Consider the following 25,909-nt stretch of genomic DNA (forward strand, 5'->3'; position numbering starts at 1 on the left):
AATTCAATTTCTTCTCGACAGAATTCATTTTCGTCAGTCAAATGATCCATGTTTGACCTTTACTTGTAAGCTGCTAACCGATTGGTTGAAACGCTTACAGTTAGCTCATTCTTTGGCGAAGGGTAACCAGATTTGGAAGTTGTGATAGTGAACGAATATTGGTTGAATATGTACGTAATCATTACGCTTATAATAATTCGTGTGCATTTCCCTTGAAAGACTATTTTGCATAGAGTATCCATTTCTGTATGTACGTAATCGGCCTTTACTTGATATCGTTACCCCCCTCCCCTTCTACTTGGCCTAATAAATGATATTCCAGAGCATGCGCCTTTCACAAGAAGTCGGGACATATTCTGCTGACCAATGTAAGTATATTGATACAAACACAGCCTATCCTTGCAGCCTATCCAGTATGTAATGACACATTGGTTTAAGGCCGTGTGCGCGTGCTATACCAACGGTCACTATATCCAATGAGAGGCCATGTTACAAAATCGTGATGAGACAGTTCGTTTGCATATATATATATATATATATATATATCCATATCTGGATTCGATGACAAAATTGTCTTTTGTTACACAAAATTGAATTTTGTGTTCAATATTCACTTCTGTCTAACAAAACTCAATATCGTCCACAAAAATGAATTTTGTCATGACAGAAATGATTTTTGTGTAGACAAAAATGAATTTTGTGTGTTGAAAGATAATTTTATAAGACGAAAATGATTTCGTTATGACAGAATTCAATCTTGTGTACTCAAAATTGTTTTTTATTAATTTACAAAAAGATAAAGTCCCAATCGGCGCCCCGTATCATTGCAAACACGCAGAACAAGAACACGATTAATATTATTTTATAAAACCATACACCATCATGTGGCAAAATAGTCAAATTCTTCATACGATAGACTACAGGAACAGTCAATCACACCCATTTACTATATACATATCTATAGACGTACGTAGCGGCATGCCACCAAGGCCATATTCAAACATTCATTTTTCATACACACAATGAAACAATGGAACATTCTCCCGGTGGCTACAGTACAAAGCACTACACTAGAGGTCTTCAAGTCACATATCCTAAAAACAGGACTGGAAGACCTAAACCCCACTCTCTAAGCTCTACCATATGTTTATCTTACAACTATAAACTGAAAAAAATAACCTGCACCTTCACAATCACGTACTGTAAATGATTTTCATTCTTTTTTTAACCACGCCCCTGCTAATCCACACAATAATCATCGTCATCGATGGATTCGTGGCACCAATAAGAAGAAGAAGGATTTACGAATTTGCTTTACGTTTTATATACCATGACTATGTAATCTTTTAATCACATTAAAAAATCTGGATCTGATCCTCTACCGATGTGAAATGACTGTTAGGATATATGACCAGTGAGGTTGCTTTTTGAAATCGTTAACAAGAGGTCACCAAGACCCAGTTGTTTAAAAAATGGTTAGGCTAATCACAAATCAAGATAAATTAATTTAAAAAAAAATCCCGAAGAATACCATTTTCTTATTTACTTACTGATGATAGTGTAGCGGGATTGGACTGGGTCGATCATCGGTGACCAGGTAGCTCAGTCGGTAGAGCACTCGGCTAGTATTCTGAGGTTCGAATCCCGGTCTGGCCGCTACATTTTCTCCTCTCCTGTTACAGAATTGGCGCCCAACTAAATAACCCACGGTGGTGGTGGTGTTTGGAAGGGTCTCGTGTGTCTTCGAGGGCGAAGACTTCGAGAAAGGAGGGAGGAGTGTAGCGGGATTGGACTGGGTCGATCATCGGTGACCAGGTAGCTCAGTCGGTAGAGCACTCGGCTAGTATTCTGAGGGTCCCGGGTTCGAATCCCGGTCTGGCCGCTACATTTTCTCCTCTCCTGTAACAATAGTAAATTTAATCACGAATTGTACAGCGGCAAATGAGAAAGGGACATTTCACTAATCATGTGATTAAGTTAATCATCCTTTGAACAACTCAGCCATCATTATCTGTGATATCTTTTGTATTTTCTTTTGTATTGTATATTTGCTCATTAATTTGAATTAATCGAACTTTTGTAGACCTTTAAACATAAGTCTTAGCTTACATGTATATAACGTTATATTGGATGGAGTCCTTTCAGTGTTTATTTTGCCGACAAGCCAGTTCTTATAATTATCTTATTTAGACATAGTCTCTAAATGTTGGTTATATTAATGAAGACATTTTTTTTAAAATCCTGAATATTTTTTTCCTGTGCATTTGACACGCTTATACATTGCGAATGCAATCGTTCAACTCGAATGCGCCGAAGGTGAGAGTTCTTCATTACGGAGGTAAAATAGTCAAAGGTAAACACCACGTTGAAAACTCAACATCTGGTTGTGAAATACAAGGAGTCTTTTGTAAGTATGTCTCTTTAGTTTGATATGTATACTATATTTCAGTCAGCTTTATATTTGTGCAAAAACTTATTCTCGTTTTGATATGTAAGGACATTCCTGCAGCGACTGCCGGGCCCTTAAATATGGGTAATGGGCATGGACAGCTGTCAGCAGACCGTTCTCAGCAGACAGCTGTCAAAATTTAATATGAATTTAAGGCAAAGCCTCAGAAAAGCGCAGCTACATGTAAAAGATGTAACATCATATCTTTATATTGTCTATTTTTTTCTACGAGATTAACAATGAAATATATTTTATTGACATGCACGTTCACAGGGACCTGGCACGAAAATTTTTAACCAATAGTATACATATATATATATAATAGTATCAAGGGGATGAACTCGGCGGTCGAAAAAAACGGACCTATTTTTTTTAAAACCGTGATTATTTTAATAAATTGGTTCTATACAACATTGACGGATATCTTACCTTAAAGAGAAATAATTTATCTTTCCATTGAGTGCTTGATGAACAAAATTGGCCAAGTATTGACAAAGTTATGGCTTGATGAATCAGGAAATTTACGTCAAATATGCTAGGTAGACATTTCCCTGTCCGGTCAAAATGTCGTCTCGGCTCTAATGGGTACCTCAAAAACCAAGCCAAAATCACAAAATCTACGCTTGTGGTGGTAAACAGTACCCATAACTGTGTTCATCCACAATCTCCTTTGGAGGTGTCGTGACCCGTATTTTGTAGAAACTCCATTTAAACATCGTGTAGCTCACTTACTTTAACCGTCACCGCCATGTTCATTTTTCTCTCGGAACGCTCCTCGACTTTACATATCGTGACTACATTATGCAAATTATGTAGTGTTGTGCTTGTGGGTAAACTCGAGAAGCGTTCCGAAAAACAAATGAACATGGCGGTCACGGTTAAAGTAAGTGAGCTACACGATGTTTAAATGGGGTTTCAACAAAGTACGGGTCATGACACCTCCAAGGAGATTGTGGATGAATACAGTTATGGGTACTGTTTACCACCACAAGCGTAGATTTTGTGATTTTGGCTTGGTTTTTGAGGTACCCATTAGAGCCGAGACGACATTTCGACCGGACAGGGAAATGTCTACCTAGCAATTTTTTCGTAAATTTACCGATTCATCAAGCTATAACTTCGTCAATACTTGGCCAATTTTATTCATCAAGCACTCAATGGAAACATAAATTATTTCTCTTTAAGGTATGATATCCGTCAATGTTGTATAGAACCCATTTATTAAAATAATCACGGTTTTAAATAAATAGGTCAGTTTTTCTAGACCGCCGAGTTCATCCCCTTGATACTATAATATATATATATGTATACTGTTAGTTTAAAAAAAAATCGTGCCAGGTCTCTGTGTGCACGTACATGTACTATAGAAAGATTTCAAAATAATCCAAATGGAATAGTTGAGTATATTTCAATCTTGTTTTTTATCAGATGCAGAGAAAACTTGGCAATATGCTATGCTATCAAAAATATACGCGCGAATCTGTGCCGTCATATTTGGCGTCACGTTTTGTGACATCACTGCTGACGATGCTGTGTGCTTGAGAACATACACAGTACATATTGGACCAGTACATTTATTGTGTAGTCCTCGTATGAGTATAAATCAAAACTACTTATGGCAATTTTAAAGCGTAAACCGATAACACATTTAGTCTAGTACAAAAATTTCAATTCTCGTCGTGCTGATAACGAGAATTAAAACATGGCTGCCTACATGGAGGCGCGAGACTTTTCCTACGGGACACAATTTCAAAGTCCAAGGGATACTGGAATGTATTGGAATCTAAATACTCCCACAGATGGTATGGTTCGTAGGGCTTTGCTCTACGCGGCCTTCGGCCTCGCAGAGAGCTGCGCTCTTATAATAACCACAGCAGTTTTTTGTTTTGTCATTGTGACATATAAACAGGTTTGGCACATTCCTTTCATTTTCATTTTCAGAATTCTGCATTGATGTAACTAAATAATTACTCAAATGCAGGACTATAGTAGTACAAAATGTACTGAAATGCAGGACTGTTTACACGAAATTTTAAGACATTTCTTCTAAATTTTCTGTCCTTAAAGCAATTACTAAACATTGTGAAATTTAATAGTCTTTCCATTGGTGTTTCGATTGACTCGATAAGACAAGTATTTGTTGAGAAAAATGGTTTTTATTCCTGGTTCCTTTTCTTTAGATATATGCCATCCGTCAATAGTGACGATTATAGACGAGGCGATATTCGGCTCAGTGGCGTGAGGGGAGGGGGTTATATACAGTGCATTTTTTCTCTGGTGCTGGCATAGATAAAAGTAGATAAGTTAAAAAAACATGATAAAGATGAAGGTTCATAGGCGTCTTGCATGGTCAAGGACGTATATGAGAAGGATAAGTCACACTGGATTTGGGGCAAGTACAACGCAGGAGCCTTTGTGTTTGTGCACAGACCGTGACGTTGGGCGTAAAATTATTTTCTTTGATATCCGCCAGCGCATGCCTTTGATGTAGCTTGTGGGTGCAAGAGTTACTGTTTTACTTTCTGAAGCGTACTGTCATTTCATGAGCTGTCATCTTCTTTATTTAAAGAAAATTTAAGACATTTCTTCGAAATCTTCTGTCCTTAAAGCAAGTACTAGACATTGTAAAATTTCATTAACTTTACATTGGTGTTTCGTTTGACAAGATAAGACAAGCATTTGTTGAGAAAAATGGTTTTTATTCCCGGTTCATATTAGTGTCTCGTGCAGTGTTTAGTAGTGTAAAGAGACAGTGACAAATCCTTCTCACTGGTATGAGTCCATGTCTCATTTTAAAACAAAATACATGCATAATATGTGTTAGGAATGAAAGTTGTATCTTGTTTATATGTTTTATAACTCTGTCTGATAAAAATTTGGAAAAATGAAATAAATACAAAAAAAAGATCTTCTCACTTATAAATCCTTGCGTGTGGTGTTTAGTAGTGTAAAGAGACAGTGACAAATCCTTCTCACTTATAAATCTTTGCATACACTAAAATGTTTGCATGGTGCAACATGATTCATTATGTTACTGTTTATGGATGTTCTATTGTAAACAGCATATATATATACATGCATATCAAATATATATTGAAGATTTTATAATGGATTTCAAAATGATAATTTGATATTTTTATTGCATATTGTATATAATAATAATTGACTTTATTTTGACTTGATAAAACTATATTGAGTCAAAGACTCATCTCGCATATGCATATGGTCAAGTAAAAATGTACAATATATAAACAGTATTGTCTGTAAGCTTATTAATTAGTGATTTCAGTTGTATATGTTAGCTCATATAAAGTTCATTGCCTGGTACCATATTAGATGTTGATTATCTTTCCATCTGGCCCATTTGTCAATAACTGCAATACTTTTTCTATTACAATGTATAGGTATATATATATAATATACATGTATACAATGAACCTCCGAATTTGAATGTTTTCCTCTTACATACATGTAGATGGTGCAAAGAGTCAGATTGAACAGCGCTAGCCCCATCCTCCTTTCAGAGCCTGATAGATAATATCACGCCAAATGAAAAGATGGGGGACACAGATGCATGTTATTAGGGCTTGAGATGTGACGTTTAATTGGGCCAGTTAGGCTGTTGTTTTCATTTAAACAGCTCTTCCCTAGAAAACTACAATCATTCATCCTGTAATTATAATTACCTAACTTATTCCAATATTTCAATGAGAATTGACAAAAAACCTATGTTAAATGAAAATTTAAAAAAAGAGGTTGACTTGGCTTAAAGTAACAATACATGTATATGTGTATTTAGTTCATAAAGTCGTCACATTGGTAGTTATGGTAGTCACATGCTGTTGTCTGCAATGACATTACAATGTTGACTATTTTTGCTTCTTTAAAAAGTGGGACCCATTAGTAATAGAGTTTTAATCACAAGTTTCTGCCAATCTCATATAGTCTTATTTCTGTATGGTTAACAACATTCTTCTGAATCATGAAAAAATTCCAGCAAATATGTATACAATGTTTTGGGATTTCAATGAGATATTTACATCAATGTATCCGTTATTTACTGCCAACAAGTATTCTCAATAACATTTCATTCATTACTTCTTTAATTTAGGTTTCACCAATTGAAATGGCAACCATACAAAGCCAAACATCTGCAGAGAACATTCCAATTGATATACATTTTAACAAATTATTGGGTAAGTAGATCCATATGTTCTATATATTGCACTATTTATACAATGTACATGACTTCAAGCCACTAACCTGACTGTAAAAAAGATATAACCACAATCTAAAGAGAAATGAATAATACTGATTTAAGTTTCCCAAACAAAAAGTGACAATTTAAAAAGCTGAAGTCATTGTAGCTGGAGTAAATTTATTTGACTAATGTGGTAAGGTCTTTAAAGAAATCAGATCCTGCGCTTGTGATTTGCAGGTAGGTAGCCCTATAAATGATGGGACCCACTTAGATGGCCCATCTACCCATGTTTTCCCTGTATGACTCATCAAAATGTTATTGTTAAATATCAATAAACAATTTAATCAGATTAGCAGATTTTAGATTTTTTCACATTGTGATTATCTTTGAAATCTCTATGATATAATGCTTCTTATGCTTGCAATTGAAGTTTTACCAAAAAAAAAATATTAAATGCTGATGTGGAACTAAAGTAATGTTAAAACAAATAAGAATTTACTTGTGTAAATTGTATAATTATGGTTTTACCACCTTCACTGGCCAAAGGGTATTCTGTATGATACCCAGGGAGAGTGACATACTGTACTGAATGTCTTAGGCTTTAAAAGCAAGAGAATAATTTGACTGTCTGTCTATGTCATATGAAGGCAAGAAATGTTGTTTTTTTATTGTTTTTAGATTGGCTGATTAATCGTCGACATTGTGACAAAGAATGGCACACATCAATGTCAGTTATAAGGAAGAAGATAAATAAAGCAATAGAGGATATGCCGGCCATTGAGGAAATAGCAAATCTTTTGGAGGGAACATGTCAGTTATCATCAAAATCACTTATCATTACTGCTTTGGTTTTTAATGAAATACTTAATAAATATCAACGCTCTTTTCGAATTGCTATAATTTATTGGATTATTCTCACTTTTTAAAAAGAGTTTCATATTTTTATCAATTGCTATTTTGACCTAGATTAGTGATTGGGATATTGTTAATTTTAATTGTTGGCTTCTTGTTGTATTTGACAGACGTTAACTACTTTCACTGTGTGAAGATTGTAGAAATTCTGAAAGATAGTGACTCCGGGAAGAAGAATATGTTTGGACAATATTCATCACAAAAAATGAAGGTACCAGAAATTAATCAAAGTTATTACAGACATCATGCTTACGGTAAACCTCAGGTTAATTCGAACCGCCGGATAGTTCGAACACACAATTTTTTCCAGAAAAACGGTAATTTTTTAGCTAGTGATAGTTCGAACACTGACTTTTTATAATCAATCCTATTTCGAATAGTTCGAACACATCAAATTATGAACGTAAAAGTAAGATTTTTGTCGGCAAACCGCCGCAATGGGGTCCCTAAAAATGGCGATATATTTTGCATATTGCAACAGTTTTGATGTTTGGAATAAAGATTGTATAAATGATCATTATAATGACCATACGACAGATAAGTAATGAACATTTTAAGCCATAAATACAAATTATTTATGCCGATATATCGTACACAAAGCAGCAAGGCCAAATGTTTAATCTTAGGCCCCGACAATGTATATTTAAATTCGCTGTACCTGATGGAAACACGTGGAAGAAACCGCCAATGTTTGTTAAGTCCAATCTAGATACGGATATCAGTTTAAGTCGACATTAAAATATGCATTCAATCTATCTTTAATCAGCCAATCAAGGTGTTAAATTACCTGTAAACACGTGCCTCACGCTGGCTTGGACAGGCCAGTTACGAGGTGTCACAGCGAGCATCAAAACCCAGTCGCTCCTGGGTCACAGCAAGTGAGTGTGATTAATCATTCAGCTCCAGCCCAAACAATCCACGTGTTGGGTAATTGAACAATACATACGTAGCTTTTCATCAGGTTAAAACTAGTTACGTAATTTTAGAAGCAGACAATATGCAATCGAGTTTTGGACAATCTGACAGTCACAGTGCGCTTGTGACCTAATTTTACGAAATGAATGTAAACAAATATTTTCAACAGCAGTTTCGTAAATGCAAACGGATTTTCTTTAACTTAAAAAGTAAATAAATAAATTTACGTTTGTGACGAAATATAACAAAGATCTAACTAGATTTTCTGTGGTTTAGATAAAGTTTCTATCTCAGTAAATGGACGTCGCTGTAAATTATAGGCCGCGATTGTGAACGGTGCTGTTTGGGGCCTTGTCCACGTGCACATATGCACGCGGGTCCTGCTACGCAATTAATTATAAATTCACCAATTAAATGCTCATGTTTACGAGAAAATGGTTGAATAAAATATCTTCAGGAAGCTAAATACTTTCCCTATAGATTTTCTGCCTTACAAAACTGGTTTTTACCGATTTCAACTTGGATAGTTCGAACTCACAATTTTTTCCTGAAGCTTAATTTCGGATAATTCGAACTGGTCCATCAATATTTATTTAATTTTGTTCGAACTAACCGAAGGTTTACCGTAAATATTGTTTACTTGTGTTGGAGGTCAAAGTTAAATATTCTTCTTTTGCATTAATTTTTTCAGGATTGGGTTGAGATCATCAAACTGTATGAAAAAGATGGGGTATATTTAGGTAAGTAGAATCTGTTATCAAGGAAACAAAATACATTTTTGGAATTTAGATATTTAATTTCTGTAGTTTTTTCAGTCATATATTTTATATGACCCCCCACCACCACCAATTAAAGAATACTCCTCACTGCAAAATAAAACAAAAAATCCCAATGATACACATAATTATCAGGAAGTATGGTAATTTTGATTGTGTGTACCTAATGATATTGTTTGTATTTCTTTTTCTAGGGGAGACTGCCCAAATGATCGGGCGTAATGTCAATTATGAAGTCCCTGCCTTAAAGAAACAGATAGCGAAATGTCAACAAGTTCAGAAGGTGAGATATATGATCTAGTACCTAATTAATTTATCTAAGTTATTGTTATACCTGTACAAGAACTGTTTATCAAAGTTGAAGAAGTGAATATATTAACATCCATTAGTTATAACGTTTGTCAGTTCTGTAAGGATCTAAACACATACACCTCTATGAAATTATTTTAGTGCTGTGAAGAATAAAAAAAAAATTCTGGAATTATGAAAATTAAAATGAGGAAACAAACACATGTAGTAAGTAAAGAAAAACTGAAAATAAATGTGGCGAAATAGACAACAATGATGATTCCAAGAAACAGGAACACAAAGACAATAAAGACATTGTTAATATGGTATTTATAATGAACAATTGAACATCTTTTTATAGGGAGGCAAACACCTTAAACTGGTTTGTTGTTATATGATGTACCAAGGATTAATATGGTTTGTTTATTGTAGGAGTGTGATATAAAAGAAGCTGACTATGTAAACAAAGCAGCAGAGCTACGGAAAAAATACAGCTCCCGGTGTAAAGAACTGGGTATCGAGGCAAGTGATTTTAGATCACTACATCTGAGTTCACAAAAAGATGTAATTTTTTAAAGGCTTCATCAAGTGTCAAGGTGTTGGACATTCTACAACAAACCTTACAATTGTGATGAATTGGAAGTTGGCTGTTACAAGGGCTTTGTTGATAGTTTTTCTCAGGGAACTCATAAACATGTCAGGATCTTCATTGATTGTATATTATAAACTATTTCTCAGGTCAGGGAACTCATAAACATGTCAGGATCTTCATTGATTGTATATTATAAACTATTTCTCAGGTCAGGGAACTCATAAACACGTCAGGATCTTCATTGATTGTATATTATAAACTATTTCTCAGGTCAGGGAACTCATAAACATGTCAGGATCTTCATTGATTGTATATTATAAACTATTTCTCAGGTCAGGGAACTCATAAACATGTCAGGATCTTCATTGATTGTATATTATAAACTATTTCTCAGGTCAGGGAACTCATAAACAGTCAGGATCTTCATTGATTGTATATTATAAACTATTTCTCAGGTCAGGGAACTCATAAACACGTCAGGATCTTCATTGATTGTATATTATAAACTATTTCTCAGGTCAGGGAACTCATAAACATGTCAGGATCTTCATTGATTGTATATTATAAACTATTTCTCAGGTCAGGGAACTCATCAACATGTCAGGATCTTCATTGATTGTATATTATAAACTATTTCTCAGGTCATGGAACTCATAAACATGTCAGGATCTTCATTGATTGTATATTATAACTATTTCTCAGGTCAGGGAACTCATAAACATGTCAGGATCTTCATTGATTGTATATTATAAACTATTTCTCAGGTCAGGGAACTCATAAACATGTCAGGATCTTCATTGATTGTATATTATAAACTATTTCTCAGGTCAAGGAACTCATAAACATGGCAGGATCTTCATTGATTGTATATTATAAACTATTTCTCAGGTCAGGGAACTCATAAACATGTCAGGATCTTCATTGATTGTATATTATAAACTATTTCTCAGGTCAGGGAACTCATAAACATGTCAGGATCTTCATTGATTGTATATTATAAACTATTTCTCAGGTCAGGGAACTCATAAACATGTCAGGATCTTCATTGATTGTATATTATAAATATTTCTCAGGTCAGGGAACTCATAAACATGTCAGGATCTTCATTGATTGTATATTATAAACTATTTCTCAGGTCAGGGAACTCATAAACATGTCAGGATCTTCATTGATTGTATATTATAAACTATTTCTCAGGTCAGGGAACTCATAAACATGTCAGGATCTTCATTGATTGTATATTATAAACTAATGAAGCCAAAACTCCACTTTCTGATATTTTTCAATATAACAAACGTCTCTTAGATAAATTTGTAATTATCCTTTTCATTTTGTGTTTTCAGGGAAATAAGATAAAGTCAGAGTTATCTGCCCTTGTAAAAGACCTTCCGATGACTTTCAATAAGATTGCAGATACAGCAAAGGATCTACAGGAGGCAGTGGAATTTTATGGAGAATTTGTAAACTTTGTAATGAACAGGTACTGAAATGAGAGTTATGATATATAAAGTGATAATTTTAGCAACATTAAAGCTGTGGAATTTCTTTTATCTGTAAATTAGGATGTTATAGTTCCAATAGCCTGTGAAGGGGCTTATATAAAATTTAAATGAACCATTATGTCAATCGTCTGTCACTTGCATTTTAAACTTTGCAAGAAGTCCGATCACCATGGTAGGGGAGTATGTTCAGTAAAAATGTAGGTTACAATAATGTCCTATACTTTGACCTTTGACCTACTTCAAAAGAAGATTTTCTTGGCTCTGTTACATTAATTGCATTTCTTCTGATAGGTAGAGCGCAGTTTATACATACCAATGTTTATGTTCAAATTGCCGATAGCATACATTTGATTGGTAATTCTACACTTTCTCTACCAAACAACCCAATGTAGGTTTTATCATATCCAGACTATAGCAACAACGAATAACATGTGTGTTTTAATTGAATTGATTTACACAAGAAAGGCTAGTTAAAGGAAAAAGTAACATACATATGCTAGCTGTTAGTTTTTCTTTGGTACTGTTGAAATGGTCTGCAATAATCCCAATTGTCCTTTGTTTGAAGCCAAAAGCACCAGAAGACATGTTTGACCATGTTGAAATATGTCCAAAGCCATGGCGATACTACCACATACGAATGGAAGACTGGTACCAAGCCAGAGAAGGTGGTGGAGGCTGCAATACTGATCAACCTGGATGATGAACAGGACCAAGTTGGCAGTGCTGAAAACGTCAGTTTACAAACAACAGAGAGGAGATTAGTTCTTCATGAAAACGAAATCTAAATTTCACAGCTGCTAGGACATCTATAGATTGTACAGCAGCTTCTTTGTTTTCTCTGTAAACATCAATATCTTTATTTGGAGATGATAAGATTTTCTCACGTCAAGAATTTTAACAGTCTCCTGGCATCCTCATGGTACGGGAGATAATCCATTTTAATTGCAGAAATCTTATTTTAGCAAATTAATTACCAGAACACTTTCACTGCAAACACCTTCTAGTGCTTAGATTGAGTAACAGTTAGCTTACTCATCTAATGTTTTCAGAGATTCAGAATTTTAGGATTGGAGATTTTATTTTGATAATTATATTTTATGCATGTGAACAGATTGATTGGGATATTGGAGCAGATATGGAGGCAGACATTGACTTTGGAGATGACATCAACTTTGACATTTCTGAAATCACCATTGAACAAGGTGGAACAGAGACAGATGACCAGGTAATGGTTCTGGGTAAAAGTTGTAATTTTAGTCCCCTGTTTCACCAAAACAGGGGATATTATTTTGGAATAGTTCATGTATCCGTTTTATCTGCAATGTTTTCAGTTCTGCTCTCTAAAAAGTGTAAGAGAAACTTAAACAAATATGGTTAGTGGATGTGTTGTGGGGTACTTGAGGCTAAGTTCACCATTGTACTTGACCCATGATATGTGTTGTGGGCAAATAAAATGGGAATTCCTTGAATTATCTTGTTGCTTATCATAAGGCTTTAAATGAGATATTTGTGGTGATAGTCAGTTATTTAAATTTAAAATGTTAATGTTATCAACTCTAGCTCACTATCATAGAATGTAAGTATCAAGGTATTTTTGAGGTCATCTGACCGAAGGTCAGGATGACCTATTGTCATCATGTTTTGTCCGTCGTCGTGCGTCGTGCGTAAGACTTTTTATACAAAAGCCTACTCCTCCTTACCCCTTAAGTAGATTACATCCATATTTGGTGTGAAACATCATTGGGGAAGGACAATAATATTTTATATAAATGAGCCTGATCCGACCCCTAGGGGCTGAGGATTGGGGCCCCAAAAGGGCAAATTTTCTTAATTTAAGCTTTAAAATCCTACTCCTCTTCCATCCTTGGATTGATTTCATCCATATTTGGTATGAAACATCATTTGGGAAGGACAATAATATTTTATATAAATGAGCCTGGTCCGACCACAGGTGTTCGTTTCTAATATAAGTATAAGTATAATACTGGGTCAAGGTCTATAACTCGGCCGGCCATATAACACTACCCAATTTCAGAAAAAGTATGATTATTAACCAACCGTATAGGATATAATAATAGGAATACTCTCAATCGACAGCCAGATAATTTATCTTTATTTTGGTATATGATACAATATATATCATGCCGTATAAATGTCACTAGGTATCCAAAAACATCGGAAAACAGCCAGATTTCAACTGGTCGGACACTGTGGTGTCCTCCGATGAACACGCCAGGGCTCTAATGGGTAGCTCAAAAACCACTGCATGTCAACACTTCAGCGTCATAAGAATGAAAGTTTGGTAGAAAACAAACTTACCGGTTAGTAAATCCCTGGATAAATACCATCCATTTGCCTAACGTAGCCCTTTGAAATTTCCGATTGAAAAAAATTATGTCTCTAGCTGCCATGTAAGTATGTGTGCAGTAGATTTGTTTTGTCGGCGTTGATTGGCTCTCGAAAATTAATTGACCAATCAACGCCGAGAAAACAAATGTACTACACACATATCAACATGACGGCTAGAGACACACATTTTTTCAATCGGAAATTTCAAAAGGCTGTATTGCGCAAATGGATGGTACATAGATAAACAAGTTTGTTTTTTACCAAACTTTAATTCCTATGAAGCTGAAGTGTTGACATGCAGTGGTTTTTGAACTACCCATTAGAGCCCTAGCGTGTTTATCGGAGGACACCACAGTGTCCGACCAGTTGAAATCTGGCTGTTTTCCGATGTTTCTGGATACCTAGTGACATTTATACAGCATGATATATATTGTATCATATACCAAATTAAAGATAAATTATCTGGCTGTCGATTGAGAGTATTTCTATTATTATATCCTATACGGTTGGATAATAATCATACTTTTTCTGAAATTGGGTAGTGTTATATGGCCGGCCGAGTTATAGACCTTGACCCAGTATTATACTTATACTTATATTAGAAACGAACACCTGTGGTCCGACCCCTAGGGGCTGAGGGGTGGGGCCCCAAAAGGGCAAATTTTCTTAATTTAAGCTTTAAAATCCTACTCCTCTTCCATCCTTGGATTGATTTCATCCTTATTTGGTATGAAACATCATTGGGGAAGGACAATCATAATTTATATAAATGAGCCTGGTCCGACCCCTAGGGGCTGAGGGGTGAGGCCCCAAAAGGGCAAATTTTGTTATTTTAAGCTTTAAAATCCTACTCCTCCTTCATCCTTGGATGGATTTCATCCATATTTGGTGTGAAACATCATTGGGGGAGTACAATCATATTTTATATAAATGAGATAGGTCCGACCCCTAGGGGCAGAGGGGCAGGGCCCCAAAAGGGCAAATTTTCGTAATTTTATTTTTAAAATCCTACTCCTCCTTCATCCTTGGATGGATTTCATCCATATTTGGTATGAAACATTATTGGGGAAAGACAATCATATTTGATATAAATGAGCCTGGTCCGACCCCTACGGGCTGAGGGGTGGGACCCAAAAAAGGACAAGTTTTCTTATTTTAAGCTTTAAAATCCTACTCCTCCTTCATCCTTGGATGGATTTCATCCATATTTGGCATGAAACATCATTTGGGAAGGAAAATACTATTTTATATAAATGAGCTTGGTCCGACCCCTACGGGCTGAGGGGTGGGGCCCTAAAAAGGGCAAATTTTCTTATTTTAAGCTTTAAAATCCTACTCCTCTTCCATCCTTGGATTGATTTCATCCATATTTGGTATGAAACATCATTTGGGAAGGACAATAATATTTTATTTAAATGAGCCTGGTCCGACCCCTAGGGGCTGAGGGGTGGGGCCCCAAAAGGGCAAATTTTCTTAATTTAAGCTTTAAAATCCTACTCCTCTTCCATCCTTGGATTGATTTCATCCTTATTTGGTATGAAACATCATTATAGAAGGATAATCATAATTTGTATAAATGAGCCTGGTCCGACCCCTAGGGGCTGAGGGGTGAGGCCCCAAAAGGGCAAATTTTGTTATTTTAAGCTTTAAAATCCTATTCCTCCTTCATCCTTGGATGGATTTCATCCATATTTGGTGTGAAACATCATTGGGGAAGGACAATCATATTTTTCATGAACGAGTTAGGTCTGACCCCTGGGGACAGACGGGTGGGGTTCAGAAGGGGGAACTTCAACTTCCTCTTTTCAGGTTTCGGTCTCTGATCTCAACGAAAATTGATCTATAGGGGTTTCAAGGGATGGCAAACAACATGCAAACATGGGGATGGAGCCGCGGGGGTCTAAAATGGGAGCTTTGCTGAAATTTGGCTTTAAAATCTTACTCCTCCTTAATCCTGGAATGGGTTACAACTATATATGGATGAAGGGCTACCAAGTTTGTTCAACAAATGACCTTTACCTATTTCAGAAACTCACATATTCAACAAAGGAGTTCCTTGTATTGCTTATATTAATTATTAACCACTACTTTATACTGTGACTTTGTTGTTTTGTGCCATGAGTCAGATGACCATTAAGGCCCATGGGCCTCTTGTTTACCCACAGAATCAGGATAAACCGGTAGAGCCTGATAGTGATAGCAATGGTATAGACTGGAGCGACACTGTACTGGTAGAACACCCAAATAAAGGTAAGCTATCTATTTATAGACTGGAGCAACACTGTACTGGTAGAACACCCAAATAAAGGTAAGCTATCTATTTATAGACTGGAGCGACACTGTACTGGTAGAACACCCAAATAAAGGTAAGCTATCTATTTATAGACTGGAGCGACACTGTACTGGTAGAACACCCAATTAAAGGTAAGCTATCTATTTATAGACTGGAGCGACACTGTGCTGGTAGAACACCCACATAAAGGTAAGCTATCTATTTATAGACTGGAGCGACACTGTACTGGTAGAACACCCAAATAAAGGTAAGCTATCTATTTATAGACTGGAGCGACACTGTACTGGTAGAACACCCAATTAAAGGTAAGCTATCTATTTATAGACTGGAGCGACACTGTACTGGTAGAACACCCAATTAAAGGTAAGCTATCTATTTATAGACTGGAGCGACACTGTACTGGTAGAACACCCAAATAAAGGTAAGCTTTCTATATGTAGACTGGAGTGAAACCTTACTGGTAGAACACCCAATTAAAGGTAAGCTATCTATTTATAGACTGGAGTGCCAACATACTGCTTAACACCCAAGTAAAGGTAAGCTTTCTATTTATAGACTGGAAAGACACCGTACTGGTAGAACCCCCAAATAAAAGTAAGCTTTCTATTTATAGACTGGAGCGACACTGTACTGGTAGAACACCCAAATAAAGGTAAGCTATCTATTTATAGACTGGAGCGACACTGTACTGGTAGAACACCCAAATAAAGGTAAGCTATCTATTTATAGACTGGAGCGACACTGTACTGGTAGAACACCCAAATAAAGGTAAGCTATCTATTTATAGACTGGAGCGACACTGTACTGGTAGAACACCCAATTAAAGGTAAGCTATCTATTTATAGACTGGAGCGACACTGTACTGGTAGAACACCCAAATAAAGGTAAGCTTTCTATATGTAGACTGGAGTGAAACCTTACTGGTAGAACACCCAATTAAAGGTAAGCTATCTATTTATAGACTGGAGTGCCAACATACTGCTTAACACCCAAGTAAAGGTAAGCTTTCTATTTATAGACTGGAAAGACACCGTACTGGTAGAACCCCCAAATAAAAGTAAGCTTTCTATTTATAGTCTGGAAAGACACTGTACTGGTAGAACACCAAAATAAAGGTAAGCTTTTTGTTTATAGACTGGAGCAACACTGTACTGGTAGAACACCCAAATAAAGGTAAGCTTTTTATTTATAGACGGGAGCAACACTGTACTGGTAGAACACCCAAATAAAGGTAAGCTTTCTATTTATAGACTGGAGTGAAACCTTACTGGTAGAACACCCAATTAAAGGTGAAGCCCTCTGTCTTTAACTATCAGTGAATGTATATATATATAGACTGGAGCAGAGTAACATAATAAATACAAAGAAGGGTAAGCTTGATACCAAAATACACTCTCTTTTTAACATTGAATCAAGTTCACATATATATCTTAAAAGCACTAAATCAGTTATTTAGCATTGCAAATTCATCCTCTTTGTCTGAATTGACCAAAATGTTTGTAGGAGGTAAAACTGATGTCCATTGATGTCTTTATACAGATGGATCTGAGGAGGGAGTGGCTAAAGGGGAGGAGGCTCTTACCCTACTGGACAATCCGGTCACTCGGGCCAAGTTCATCGACGACCTTTTGGAGGTAATACTACAGTCATTAAATGGTTCCTCTATATAAAGATCACTTAGTATTTGTATAATATTCAGATAATCATTTCTTTATTATTTATTTTTTCCAGTTGGAAGCTTTCCTGACCCAACAAACCTTTGAGAGAGAAGCTAGTGGACACTCCGACATTGTCAGTACCAGTCAGTTTCAGAATGCACCTTCGTCTATACAGATTGAGCAAAGCAAGATCATGTCCATGGCCTCAAAGGTCAAGGACATCCTCGGACAGCTTACCTCGGTCAAAATGCACCACTTATTGCTTATAAGGAATTCACCAAGGTAATCAGGAATGTAGTATTATTAAAAATGAAGAAAAAAACAAGTAATCCAAAATAATTTGATGCTATTAAAACCAATATCAATATAAGGAAAGTATTTGAAGAATGTATAGCCAAAGTCAAACTTATTTATGCTATGTTTATCAATAAATATCCTGTATAAAATACCTAACTGAATTTATAATCGAATCACTAGTCTAGTACAAATGTTATAGTACACAACTGAATTTATAATTGTATCACTAGTCTAGTACTAAATATTATAGTACACAACTGAATTTATAATTGAATCACTAGTCTCTGGTACTATATATATTATAGTATATAACTGAATTTATAATTGTATCACTAGTCTGGTACTATATATTATAGTACATAACTGAATTTATAATTGAATCACTAGTCTAGTACTATATATTATAGTACACAACTGAATTTATAATTGAATCACTAGTCTCTGGTACTATATATATTATAGTACATAACTGAATTTATAATTGTATCACTAGTCTGGTACTGTATATTATAGTACATAACTGAATTTTAATTGTATCACTAGTCTGGTACTATGTATTATAGTACATAACTGAATTTATAATTGTATCACTAGTCTAGTACTATATATATTATAGTACACAACTGAATTTATAATTGAAACACTAGTCTAGTACTATAAATTATAGTACATAACTGAATTTATAATTGAATCACTAGTCTAGACTCACCTGACCAGTGCTAAAACTGGACAGTGCTTGAACAGTTATTTTATTTTTCGCTCCTCATTTCTAAAATCAGTCGATTCTTTTGTTTATGGTGCATGATAATTGTGGTATGTGTTGACACTTCTGCTAGTAAGAAAAGTTTCCTAACCAGTTCCGTAATTTGATTATGAGCAGACGACTTCTGACGGCAAATCACAAAATTTACGATCGACAATATAAACAACATCGCATGAAAAGTTAGAAATATTCTAGAAATATTTAACTATGTTAAAATGATGGCACAACATCTCTTATTAAAGAAAAATATGTCCAATATGTTTTTGGTCAAAGTAACGGAAAAAATGTTAATTATACAATTTTGGTTCACTTCCCGTCCCATTAAATCGTGTGTTAATTCATGATTTCTGGTGTTTTACCCACGAAATAGTTGACTAATTTTTTTGTCGAATATGAACAGTTGGTTGCTTTAGAAAATAACTTTTGTTTTTGTTTTGAAAAATACAGATCTAAATGGAACAGAATAGGCAGAAAACTTGTCATAATGCAATGTTTATTTTTTTATTGAGGTGTTCGAGGACTGGTCCCTTCTTACACCATTTCCGCCATTTTTTTAACTTAATTTTTATTTTGTTGAAAATATTCGCCATAAGTCTGTCCTAAATGAAAATAACACAAATTCAACCATTCTGTCCTAAACTGCTCAGGGTAGGTAAGTGTACTATATATTATAGTACATAACTGAATTTCATAACTTTATCAGTAGTGCTATATATTATACTTTATTTAATAAAAGAAATGCTTTATCTGTAAATAGTCGACAATATGGAAGTATTGATGAAAACTTGATTTATGAAAACAGGTATGTGGACCGCCTGAAGGACTCCCTCAAACAGACACTGTCCCTAGCTGACAAAATGGTGTTCTATGAGAAGGAGATGGTCGTAAAGAAGAAAGAGATAATGGAGGAACAGCGACAACTGGAACCCAAACTGAATGTGATCGTACAGAGAACAAAGGAAATGCAAAAACAGGTTTGTTTTTTTGTTTATTTATTGTTGTTTATTTATTTATTTGTTTATTTTTTGTTGTTTGTTTGTTTCTAGCTCACCTGGCGCGGCGTCCGTCGTCCGTCCGTCCGTCAACATTTCTATTAAATCGCTACTAGTCATAGAGTTCTGCATGTATTGTAACCAAATTTGGCCACAAACATCCTTGGGGGAAGGGGAACAGAACTTGCATAAATTTTGGCTCTGACCCCCCGGGGGCAGGAAGGGCGGTGCCCAATAGGGGAAATAGAGGTAAATCCTTTAAATCCCTACTTGTCCTAGAGTTTTGCACGGATTGTAACCAAAGGAGAAGGTACGTTAAGACTCGAATATGGCCTCAAAATTAATTATCCAGTAAAGAACAAATTATTTAGCCATATAACAGCTGAATACATTTGCTAACACATTACATCTCGAAAATATCCCGCATGTGCCAATTATGTTCACTATGACCTCATCAACATGCAGTTTCCCGCCATTTTTCACAAAAATCCTTGAAAAATCATACTTTTTGAGTGGTTTTCTCTAAAAATGAATGTGGCCGCCTTCGTGGAGCAGAAGGAGATTTTCACACGTTGTGTATCGTGAATTTACGCATATCCATGCAAAATATTAAGTTGCTCCAAGGTGGCGGCCAAATCCATTTCAAGCCTTTTCTAACCTAAGATGATGAATTTCTAGCAAAATTTGGCGAGAAGAGGAAAATCATCAATTTGATGACGTCATAGGTGGGACACATCGTGTACATGGTTATAAAAAATTATGTTTTGATGAATGGCAAGTATGAGAGTATTTATTGATATGAAATTGATGGGGATCAGAGTTAATATTTTTCGGCCTAAAAAATTAAGGCCAAATACGAAGGGAAACAGAACTTGTATATATTTTAGCTCTGACCCTCCGGGGGCAGGAGGGGTGGGGCCCAATAGGGGAAATAGAGGTAAATCCTATAAATCGCTACTTGTCTTAGAGTTCTGCATGGATTGTGACCAAATTTGGCCACAAACAGCCATGGGGGAAGGGGAACAGAACTTGTATAAATTTTGGCTCTGACCCCGGGGTGGGGGGGTGGGGGGGGCAGGAGGGATGGAGCCCAATAGAGGAATTATAGGTAAATATTTGAATTCCTTCAGAATGAAACAATGAACCTGTATTTAGAACATTACTTGGCATTACAAACCAGTTGAGCGATAAAGGTCTCTTGTTTTTCTATAAGCTTTGGTTGTAGAGGAAAACAGGGATACCCAATGAACATCAGCCTAAACCTGGTAGCATTTAGCAAAAATTTCTCTTATTTTCAAACCCAGAAATATTACTCATAGTAATGTTTCAAATAAAGTGATGCTTGAGCTGTGTCATACACATGATAAAGCTTGATTGATGACATTGCTCCCAAAATCAAAATTTGTAGATCTTTACCAAAGCTTTATTATGTATGTGATATAGTTAGACAAGAAAGCCATAATGTGATGTTGTTATAGTGAAAGAATTTGGGAAACATAGTTTAGGGTCTTTCTTCATTAGAATAATTTTAGAGTGTCGAAATGAAACCATATGAGAAATAGTTATTTCCCCTATAAACTGTGAAAAGTATAGTTTTTATATACAGACTGCATGTACATACCATCTACATAATTGATACAATCAAGTGTAATCAAATATTTGTCGAGAATCAAGTCATAAAAGATCCGTGAGTTTGACCCAAAGTATCACTACTTATCTTAAAATAAAAAACCCAAAAAACCCAAAAAACATTCTGTAACTGTTAATACTTTAATACATTTCCTGTTCCATTCTGTAACTGTTAATACTTCATACATTTCCTGTTCCATTCCATAACTGTTTATGCTACAAACATTTCCTGTTCCATTCTGTAACTGTTAATACTTCATACATTTCCTGTTCCATTCTGTAACTGTTAATGCTTCATACATTTCCTGTTCCATTCCATAACTGTTTATGCTACAAACATTTCCTGTTCCATTCTGTAACTGTTAATACTTCATACATTTCCTGTTCCATTCTGTAACTGTTAATGCTTCATACATTTCCTGTTCCATTCCATAACTGTTTATGCTACAAACATTTCCTGTTCCATTCTGTAACTGTTAATACTTCATACATTTCCAGTTCCATTCCGTAACTGTTAATGCTACCTACACTTCCTGTTCCATTCCGTAACTGTTAATGCTACATAATTTCCTGTTCCATTCCGTAACTGTTAATGCTACATAATTTCCTGTTCCATTCCGTAACTGTTAATGCTACATAATTTCCTGTTCCACTCCGTAACTGTTAATGCTACATAATTTCCTGTTCCATTCCGTAACTGTTAATGCTACCTACATTTCCTGTTCCATTCCGTAACTGTTAATGCTACATACATTTCCTGTTCCACTCCGTAACTGTTAATGCTACATAATTTCCTGTTCCATTCCGTAACTGTTAATGCTACATACATTTCCTGTTCCACTCCGTAACTGTTAATGCTACATAATTTCCTGTTCCATTCCGTAACTGTTAATGCTACATAATTTCCTGTTCCACTCCGTAACTGTTAATGCTACATAATTTCCTGTTCCACTCCGTAACTGTTAATGCTACATACATTTCCTGTTCCATTCCGTAACTGTTAATGCTACCTACATTTCCTGTTCCATTCCGTAACTGTTAATGCTACCTACATTTCCTGTTCCATTCCGTAACTGTTAATGCTACATACATTTCCTGTTCCATTCCGTAACTGTTAATGCTACCTACATTTCCTGTTCCACTCCGTAACTGTTAATGCTACATACATTTCCTGTTCCATTCCGTAACTGTTAATGCTACATACATTTCCTGTTCCATTCCGTAACTGTTAATGCTACATACATTTCCTGTTCCATTCCGTAACTGTTAATGCTACATACATTTCCTGTTCCATTCCGTAACTGTTAATGCTACCTACATTTCCTGTTCCATTCCGTAACTGTTAATGCTACATACATTTCCTGTTCCATTCCGTAACTGTTAATGCTACATACATTTCCTGTTCCATTCTGTAACTCTTACAATGCCACAAATGTTATATCATGGTTTGATGTGATCAGTTTTTCCAATTGATGTTATTTAATTTGTTTTTTGAAAGCATGAAAATAAGCAATTTTAACTGGTTTTTCGAAAATCAGACATTCAAAAATCAAAACCGGAAGTGCATTTTGTTTTATTAATATATAAGGTAAATTATTACTTTTTCCTTTCCAAAATCGTACTCAAACCATCTTAAATTTAATGAACTTTTATAACATATCAAAGTTATTCTGCTGTATTTAACAATTTAGAGTTTATCTAAAACCCCTTGGGACATGCAGAGGTACATCTGCCGATCGTAAAAATGTTTCTAGTATCACGTCATGTTTAATTTTTACACTAAGATGTTCAAAGGAATATCCCTTCAAATGTAGAGAGAAAAAAACATTATTTGTCCCAGTTATACATATAGTGTTAATTTCATTTCAGATGGAAGGCGAAATTTCTGTCAAATACAAGAACAGACCAGTGAATATCATGGGCGAAATCAACATGATTTGAAGTCAGGAAATCATTTACATATTATATAATAAATACGAAGAAACACTTCACACAATTTACACTCTTTCTGTTGACTGTGGTGGTATGAAGAGCCATAGTGTTATCATAAGGAGGAAGTGAATCACTGTCTGGATACTTTTATATACACTGTACCTGTATTTCGACTGATTCGGTGTTATGTTTATTATGTATTACTTAAGTTTTTGCAAGGGTAGCATTTTCATACAAACTTGTAACTTTGAGTCTGAAATCAGTAAGCTTTGAGGGAAATCTTACTAGAAGTACTATAACCAGGTTACTAAATTTGAATTTAGATCGTAAAAGAATTGTGCAATAGCTAAAATGTTTTACCTGCAAAAAATCACCAACTCTAATGTAATTTTGACTCCCGAGAGCCACATGGGGACATGATCAAGAGGAATGCAAGGAAAACGGCCATTATTTGATGTTTATAAAAATAATTTATTTTGTATGAATCAAAATAAGCATGATTTGTGACTGTGAGCGAATGTTTGAACTTTGATCATGGTAATATGGATAAAAATTATACAAATAAGTAAATAAGTACTCATAAAAATGGATATTTTAAGATGATTAAACGTACTGGTCAGCGTTCAGTAATCGCCACCACATGTGGATTTGTATAACATGTTTTTGTTGATCCCTACAGGTTAGTATCTAGTGTTTTCTATCAGCTGATGGAAATTCATGTGCAACCATACAAATACATATGTGATAGTGAGAATATGTACGTGACGAGTGCTGATCGCCAGCTTTAGTGATAATGAAATGATTCATATGAGTGCCGGTAATTTAAAAGGATTGGGTTGGGCAAATGTAAAACTATCTGTAAGATATACGAAATATGACGTGCAGACAAGGAAGTGGGAATTCCATGTAGTAAAATTAATTAATATCTAGTATCGTACATGTCCACCAATAAAAGCGTTAATATTCATTAATTATACACAATAATGATACACATTTGATTCCTTGAAACGTGTTTGTAAGAAATGGTCAACTAATTATAATATTAGGGCTGTGCCCTAATTTATAGAAATGTGATACTTGATTATGCTGCGGGAGTGAATGTACGTGAAGTGTATACTAATTATACGGTGTGGGGAACATGAGCGCGAGATAATTTATAGGGATTTGTACATATTTGTTTTGGCTGAGACCTGTTCTGTTGAGATGTACATATTATATCAATAAACCAACTGACTCCTGAATTTGTTCGTCAAGTTTTATCAAATGATAATGTAAATAATCTTTGTATAAACTTGATTTGCATTCTGTACCAAAATGTTCATTACAGTGATCCTTCTATTTAATCAATAACATTATAGAGTCACAGGAAAAGGTACGTTTTAAACTAGACCGAATTATTCTTCTATTCGATCATCTTTTATACAGCATCAGCTCAATACCTATACATATGTACAATGATAAAATGGCTGAACGGTATATCAAATGTATAGTAGTTCTGCTTGAAATAACGTTACATAAAATGTGAGCAGTAGTTCTGAAATAACCAGTGCAGCTGCTTGAAAGTGTATAAAGTGCTTATCACAATGCATCCTACTGTAAGACAAAAGGCTAGCTGAACTTGAGATCGTTTGAATAATTATTGTACTAATGATGTGTCATTGATGTACAAATGACAACCTCTATGAAAAATCTAAAATAAACCATTGGTAACTCCACTTAGATATTTAGAGGCGAGAAAGACTCGTGATTCCGATTAATTTTTAATTTCCTTAGGACTTGACTTTCCGTATTTAACGGGATCAAAAAGAAAAATGTTGATGATTCACGGCGAAGTTAAGCAGTTTTGGAGCTAGGGAAAGTTTAATCCAATGTGTTTTTATGTGTAATAACATTTTTTGAAATGAATTTTGTAAAAATTCTATTTTTCTTTGTGTTACAGTTATTTAATGCTTCACAATAATATCATATTTATTATAATGCTTGTTTTGTTTCATTGTCGTAGCCAGATCCTCACTTTTCGTGAAGAGAGTAGATTGTGGTTTGACTAGGTTTGAGAAACAGTAAAACAAGAGAACACGACGTTTACCTTTGATGGTCGACACTTGGCTGTATTTCCTATGTACATTATAGGTACTCTCTGCACGTTGTCTTTTTTTAAATATCTATATGGTTTCCACTGTTTGGTTACGATGATGTTCTTGGTGTATACAATGTAGGTATTCTTCGTTTTCGTGGTAGTGTATTCACGACATAGGCTCTTTATAATAATCATTCAACAGTCGTTCATTCCGCTTTTATTTGACATGGTAAATAGAGAGTCGTAGATATGTTGATAGGGCTATCTCCATTCAAGAGAAGGGT

The 25,909-nt window shown here is 35.1% G+C and overlaps 1 protein-coding gene across 2 annotated transcripts; it reads left to right on the forward strand.

The window, feature by feature from the left end:
- The first annotated feature begins 2,313 nt into the window (after positions 1-2,313).
- LOC138320494 (CDK5 regulatory subunit-associated protein 3-like) lies at positions 2,314-25,471 on the forward strand. Of its 2 annotated transcripts, none has more exons than XM_069263479.1 (15): positions 2,314-2,407; positions 6,561-6,645; positions 7,329-7,460; positions 7,673-7,773; positions 9,169-9,217; positions 9,448-9,536; positions 9,974-10,063; positions 11,477-11,613; positions 12,201-12,366; positions 12,747-12,860; positions 16,150-16,234; positions 17,817-17,911; positions 18,009-18,217; positions 19,798-19,969; positions 23,486-25,471. In XM_069263479.1, the coding sequence occupies exons 2-15, from the start codon at positions 6,576-6,578 to the stop codon at positions 23,555-23,557; spliced, it is 1,581 nt and encodes a 526-aa protein (XP_069119580.1). In that variant the 5' UTR covers positions 2,314-2,407; positions 6,561-6,575; the 3' UTR covers positions 23,558-25,471. The 2 variants fall into 2 exon arrangements, with proteins under 2 accessions (XP_069119580.1, XP_069119581.1); XM_069263480.1 differs by lacking the exon at positions 2,314-2,407 and adding an exon at positions 5,991-6,121.
- The last annotated feature ends 438 nt before the right edge of the window (positions 25,472-25,909 follow it).

This window comes from Argopecten irradians, chromosome 4 (genome assembly GCF_041381155.1).
Source record: "Argopecten irradians isolate NY chromosome 4, Ai_NY, whole genome shotgun sequence".
In the NCBI taxonomy this organism is placed as follows: domain Eukaryota; kingdom Metazoa; phylum Mollusca; class Bivalvia; order Pectinida; family Pectinidae; genus Argopecten; species Argopecten irradians.